Raw genomic sequence first — 6791 nt, forward strand, 5'->3', positions numbered from 1 at the left:
AAGAAGGCTTATTTCTAGCTTAGAGTGGTTCTGTTCGGAACATTATAGAGCTTTCAACACCGGCTCTAAGGCGAGGCCATGTTGGCGGCCTTAATTAATATTCTCAAAGTTCTCCACCTGGCCAAACTTCGTGGACAGCCAGACGTCAACATCCGTAACAAAAGGTTGAGCTTACAATGCTTAAGAACATCACTTCGTGTGACTCAACACGTCGATACGCGTGAAATTAAGTGAATCGATGATATAAAGGCTTCGTCACTCAGTTGGCTCCTGGGTCATGATGTTCCTAATATAAAAGTTACTTAGCATTAAAGTTAGTTTATGCCTAATAGATGCAAAAAATATGCTCATCAAATGGGAGTCGGTCGGCCGAGCGACAGCACGCTGGACTTGTGATCCTGTGGTCCTGGGTTCGATCCCAGGCGCCGGCGAGAAACAATGGACAGAGTTTCTTTCACCCTATGCCCCTGTTACCTAGCAGTAAAATAGGTACCTGGGTGTTAGTCAGCTGTCACGGGCTGCTTCCTGGGGGTGGAGGCCTGGTCGAGGACCGGGCCGCGGGGACACTAAAGCCCCGAAATCATCTCAAGATAGATGAATGAGTGTTTAGAGGCGGACTTTGGATGAGTTGATGTCAGATAACGACTCTTAGAGTTATAACAGTCACCAGTGACTTGCAGTATGAACCATTGCCTTGGGGAAAGAGAAAAAAAAGTTACGGGCTCACCATAGCCCGTGCTACTTCGAACTTTGTTCCAAGTAGCGAATCTTTAACAAGAACAAACAACGGAGAGAGACAGAGAGAGAGAGAGAGAGAGAGAGAGAGAGACGGAGAGAGAGAGACACAGACGGAGAGAGAGAGAGACAGACGGAGAGAGAGAGACACAGACGGAGAGAGAGACACAGACGGAGAGAGAGAGACACAGACGGAGAGAGAGAGACACAGACGGAGAGAGAGAGACACAGACGGAGAGAGAGAGACACAGACGGAGAGAGAGAGACACAGACGGACAGAGAGAGACACAGACAGACAGAGAGAGAGACAGACAGACAGAGAGAGAGAGACAGAGAGAGACAGAGAGAGACAGAGAGAGACGGAGAGAGACGGAGACAGAGACGGAGAGAGACGGAGACAGAGACGGAGAGAGACGGAGAGAGACGGAGACAGAGACGGAGAGAGACAGAGACAGAGACGGAGAGAGACAGAGACGGAGAGAGACAGAGACGGAGAGAGACAGAGACGGAGAGAGACAGAGACGGAGAGAGACAGAGACGGAGAGAGACAGAGACGGAGAGAGACGGAGAGAGACAGAGAGACAGAGAGAGAGTACTCATCTAGATGTACTTGCGGGGGTTGAGCTTTGGTTCTTTGGTCCCGCTTCTCAACCGTCAATCAACTGGTGTACAGGTTCCTGAGCCTATTGGGCTCTATCATATCTACATTTGAAACTGTGTATGGAGTCAGCCTCCACCACATCACTGCCTAATGCATTCCATTTACTAACTACTCTGACACTGAAAAAGTTCTTTTTAATGTCTCTGTGGCTCATGTGGGTACTCGGCTTCCTCCTGTGTTCCCTTGTGCGTGTACCACCCGTGTTAAATAATCCATCCTTGTCTACCATGTCAATTCCCCTGAGAATTTTGTATGTGGTGATCATGTCTACCCAAACTTTTCTGTCTTCCAGCGACGTGAGGCGCGTCTCACGCAGCCATTCCTCCTAACTCATGCCTCTTAGTTCTGGGACTAGCCTAGTGGCATACCTTTGGACTTTTTCCAGTTTCGTCTTGTGCTTGACAAGTTACGGGCTCCATGCTGGGGCTGCATACTCCAGGATTGGTCTTATATATGTGGTATACAAGGTTCTGTGTGTGTGTGTGTGTGTGTGTGTGTGTGTGTGTGTGTGTGTGTGTGTGTGTGTGTGTGTGTGTGTGTGTGTGTCAGTCCCATGTCAAGAGACACTTTTTCGACGGATTCTTGTGAGGGGGATAATTTAGCGGCAGCATCGAGGTGTACTAATCCCCAGAGGGCGTCTCCCAGCCCCTCCCACGACCCCTCTCCTACACCCAGGCCCTCTCACTAGCCCTCTCCTACACCCAGGCCCTCCCACTAGCCCTCTCCTACACCCAGGCCCTCTCACTACCCCTCTCCTACACCCAGGCCCTCTCACTAGCCCTCTCCTACACCCAGGCCCTCCCACTAGCCCTCTCCTACACCCAGGCCCTCCCACGACCCCTCTCCTACACCCAGGCCCTCCCACTAGCCCTCTCCTACACCCAGGCCCTCTCACTAGCCCTCTCCTACACCCAGGCCCTCCCACTAGCCCTCTCCTACACCCAGGCACTCCCACTACCCCTCTCCTACACCCAGGCCCTCCCACTAGCCCTCTCCTACACCCAGGCCCTCCCACTAGCCCTCTCCTACACCCAGGCCCTCCCACTAGCCCTCTCCTACACCCAGGCCCTCTCACTAGCCCTCTCCTACACCCAGGCCCTCTCACTAGCCCTCTCCTACACCCAGGCCCTCTCACTAGCCCTCTCCTACACCCAGGCCCTCTCCTACACCCAGGCCCTCTCCTACACCCAGGCCCTCCCACGACCCCTCTCCTACACCCAGGCCCTCTCACTAGCCCTCTCCTACACCCAGGCCCTCTCACTAGCCCTCTCCTACACCCAGGCCCTCTCACTAGCCCTCTCCTACACCCAGGCCCTCTCACTAGCCCTCTCCTACACCCAGACCCTCTCACTAGCCCTCTCCTACACCCAGACCCTCTCACTAGCCCTCTCCTACATCCAGGCCCTCTCACTAGCCCTCTCCTACACCCAGACCCTCTCACTAGCCCTCTCCTACACCCAGGCACTCCCACTACCCCTCTCCTACACCCAGGCCCACTCACTAGCCCTCTCCTACACCCAGGCCCTCTCACTAGCCCTCTCCTACACCCAGGCCCTCTCACTAGCCCTCTCCTACACCCAGGCCCTCTCACTAGCCCTCTCTACACCCAGGCCCTCTCACTAGCCCTCTCTACACCCAGGCCCTCCCACTAGCCCTCTCCTACACCCAGGCCCTCTCACTAGCCCTCTCCTACACCCAGGCACTCCCACTACCCCTCTCCTACACCCAGGCCCTCTCACTAGCCCTCTTACACCCAGGCCCTCTCACTAGCCCTCTCCTACACCCAGGCCCTCCCACGACCCCTCTCCTACACCCAGGCCCTCCCACTAACCCTCTCCTACACCCAGGCCCTCTCACTAGCCCTCTCCTACACCCAGGCCCTCTCACTAGCCCTCTCCTACACCCAGGCCCTCTCACTAGCCCTCTCCTACACCCAGGCCCTCCCACTACCCCTCTCCTACACCCAGGCCCTCTCACTAGCCCTCTCCTACACCCAGGCCCTCTCACTAGCCCTCTCCTACACCCAGGCACTCCCACTACCCCTCTCCTACACCCAGGCCCTCCCACTAGCCCTCTCCTACACCCAGGCCCTCTCACTAGCCCTCTCCTACACCCAGGCCCTCTCACTAGCCCTCTCCTACACCCAGGCACTCTCACTAGCCCTCTCCTACACCCAGACCCTCTCACTAGCCCTCTCCTACACCCAGGCCCTCTCACTACCCCTCTCCTACACCCAGGCCCTCCCACTAGCCCTCTCCTACACCCAGGCCCTCTCACTACCCCTCTCCTACACCCAGGCCCTCTCACTAGCCCTCTCCTACACCCAGGCCCTCTCACTACCCCTCTCCTACACCCAGGCACTCCCACTACCCCTCTCCTACACCCAGGCCCTCCCACTAGCCCTCTCCTACACCCAGGCCCTCTCACTAGCCCTCTCCTACACCCAGGCACTCCCACTACCCCTCTCCTACACCCAGGCCCTCTCACTAGCCCTCTTACACCCAGGCCCTCTCACTAGCCCTCTCCTACACCCAGGCCCTCCCACGACCCCTCTCCTACACCCAGGCCCTCCCACTACCCCTCTCCTACACCCAGGCCCTCCCACTACCCCTCTCCTACACCCAGGCCCTCTCACTAGCCCTCTCCTACACCCAGGCCCTCCCACTACCCCTCTCCTACACCCAGGCCCTCTCACTAGCCCTCTCCTACACCCAGGCCCTCTCACTAGCCCTCTCCTACACCCAGGCACTCCCACTACCCCTCTCCTACACCCAGACCCTCCCACTAGCCCTCTCCTACACCCAGGCCCTCTCACTAGCCCTCTCCTACACCCAGGCCCTCTCACTAGCCCTCTCCTACACCCAGGCCCTCTCACTAGCCCTCTCCTACACCCAGGCACTCTCACTAGCCCTCTCCTACACCCAGACCCTCTCACTAGCCCTCTCCTACACCCAGGCCCTCTCACTAGCCCTCTCCTACACCCAGGCCCTCTCACTACCCCTCTCCTACACCCAGGCCCTCTCACTAGCCCTCTCCTACACCCAGGCCCTCTCACTACCCCTCTCCTACACCCAGGCCCTCTCACTAGGCCTCTCCTACACCCAGGCCCTCCCACTACCCCTCTCCTACACCCAGGCACTCCCACTACCCCTCTCCTACACCCAGGCCCTCTCACTAGCCCTCTCCTACACCCAGGCCCTCTCACTAGCCCTCTCCTACACCCAGGCCCTCTCACTAGCCCCCTCTACACCCAGGCCCTCTCACTAGCCCTCTCCTACACCCAGGCACTCCCACTAGCCCTCTCTATACCCAGGCCCTCTCACACTCCCTCACACTCCCTCATGACCTTCTCCTGCACCGCTGCCTCGGCTCCTCACGCCTCAACACCTGCACATCAATTGGTCCAATTCCACCCTACCAATTTCCACACTCGGAGCCACCAATTTCCACACCCTCGACCCACAATTTTCTCACTTTGTGGGTCCCCTAACTCACCCCCCCCCCTCACCCCTCACGCCCCCACCCCCCCCCCCTCCCCTCACGCCCCCACCCACCCCCTCATCCCTCACGCCCCCACCCACCCCCTCACTCATTCCTCCTAGAGACTTTTGGACTTCCCAATGAAGAGGAGAGAAGGTACAGTGTACCGCGTCACCAGCAGGGGTTCAGGGAAGGCAAGTCGGGTCTCACAGATTTAAGAGACTATGACCAAGCAACAATCAAATGATTGTTGCTTGGCAATCAATCACTAATGATTGATTGTTTGACACAGTACTTCGTAAGAGACTTTTGCACAAGTTGGGCTACCAAGCTGGAGTAGGTGTTACCCTGGAAACACAAACCGTAACTGACCCTATTTTCCGCTTGTTACAACTTGAAATAAAGTTGTTACATCTTGACTTAACGTGTTTTTGACGTATTAGAACGTTGTTATAACTTGTTATATTGGTTCTTATAACTTTTAGGAGGTGTTAAATCTTGTTTGAACGTTGTAGCAACGTCGTAGTTTCGCTGTGTGTTTGGCAGGTAGGGCGCTCCAGTGGATAAGGGAGTACCTAAACAACACGAAGCAGAGAGTTACTGTGAGGGGTGAGACCTCAGATTGGCGTGATGTCACCAGCGGGGTCCCACAGGGCTCTGTCCTCGGTCCTATCCTGTTTCTGATATATGTAAATGATCTCCCAGAGGGTATAGACTCATTCCTCTCAATGTTTGCTGATGACGCTAAAATTATGAGAAGGATTAAGACAGGAGGACAGCAAGAGGCTACAGGATCACCTGGACAGACTGCAGGAATGGTCCAACAAATGGCTACAAGAGTTTAACACGAGCAAGTGCAGTAATGAAGATAGGCGTAGGGAGCAGAAGGTCAAACACAAGGTACCACCTAGGAGAGGAAATCCTTCCGGAGTCATTACAAGAGAAAGATCTGGGGGTTGATATCACGCCAGGTCTGTCCCCTGAAGCCCACATCAAAAGGATAACATAAGCGGCGTATGCAAAGCTGGCGAACATAAAAACTGCCTTCAGAAACTTATGTAAGGAATCATTCAGAACCTCGTATACCACATATGTCAGACCAATACTGGAATATGCAGCTCCAGCCTGGAGTCAACATCTAGTCAAACACAAAACTAAATTAGAAAAGTTCAGAGGTATTCCACCAGGCTGGTTCCCCGAGCTGAGAGGAATGGGCTATGAGGAAAGATTACTGGAACGAAACCTCACGACACTGGAAGACGGAAAAGTTAGGGAAAGATATGATCACTACCTACAAAATTCTCAAAAGATTTGACAGGGTAGATAAAGATAAACTGGCTAACACGGGTGGTACGCGAACAAGGGGACACAGGTGGAAATAAGTGCCCAAATGAGCCACAGCGATATTAGAAAGAACTTTTTTAGTGTCAGAGTGGTTGACAAATGGAATGTATTAGGCAGTGATGTGGTGGAGGCTGACTCCATACACAGTTTCAAGTGTAGATATGATAGAGCCCAGTAGGCTCAGGAACCTGTACACCTGTTGATTGACGGTTGAGAGGCGGGACCAAAGAGCCAGAGCTCAACCCCCGCAAGCACAACTAGGTAAGTACACACACACACACACACACACACACACACACACACACACACACACACACACACACACACACACACACACACACACACACACCGCGAGGCCCTATGGCTGAGTGGACAGCGCTCGGAGTTCGTAGTCTCAAGGGCCGGGGTTCGATTCACGGCCGAGGCAGAAACAAATGGGCAGTTTATTTCACCCTGATGTACCTGTTCACCTAGCAGTAAATAGGCACCTGGCAGTTAGACAGCTGCTACGGGCTGCTTCCCAGGATGGGTGTATGTGCGTGTGTGCGTGTGTGCGTGTGTGCGTGTGTGC

At 54.9% G+C, this 6791-nt stretch overlaps 2 protein-coding genes across 2 annotated transcripts in view; both read left to right on the forward strand.

Annotated features, from left to right (window-relative positions):
• The window catches only part of LOC138354161 (uro-adherence factor A-like), a 12374-nt gene extending 7711 nt beyond the window's left edge, over positions 1–4663 (forward strand). The window contains exons 2-4 of the mRNA XM_069308050.1: positions 2102–2977; positions 3184–3723; positions 3932–4663. Coding sequence (XP_069164151.1) covers positions 2102–2977; positions 3184–3723; positions 3932–4663 — 2148 coding nt within the window. The remainder of the gene's footprint in view (positions 1–2101; positions 2978–3183; positions 3724–3931) is intronic.
• Positions 1–6791, forward strand: part of Notum (palmitoleoyl-protein carboxylesterase notum) — a 166068-nt gene that overhangs the window by 103028 nt on the left and 56249 nt on the right. The gene's annotated exons all lie outside the window — the stretch shown is intronic.

Source organism: Procambarus clarkii, chromosome 61 (assembly GCF_040958095.1).
Source record: "Procambarus clarkii isolate CNS0578487 chromosome 61, FALCON_Pclarkii_2.0, whole genome shotgun sequence".
Lineage (NCBI taxonomy): Eukaryota > Metazoa > Arthropoda > Malacostraca > Decapoda > Cambaridae > Procambarus > Procambarus clarkii.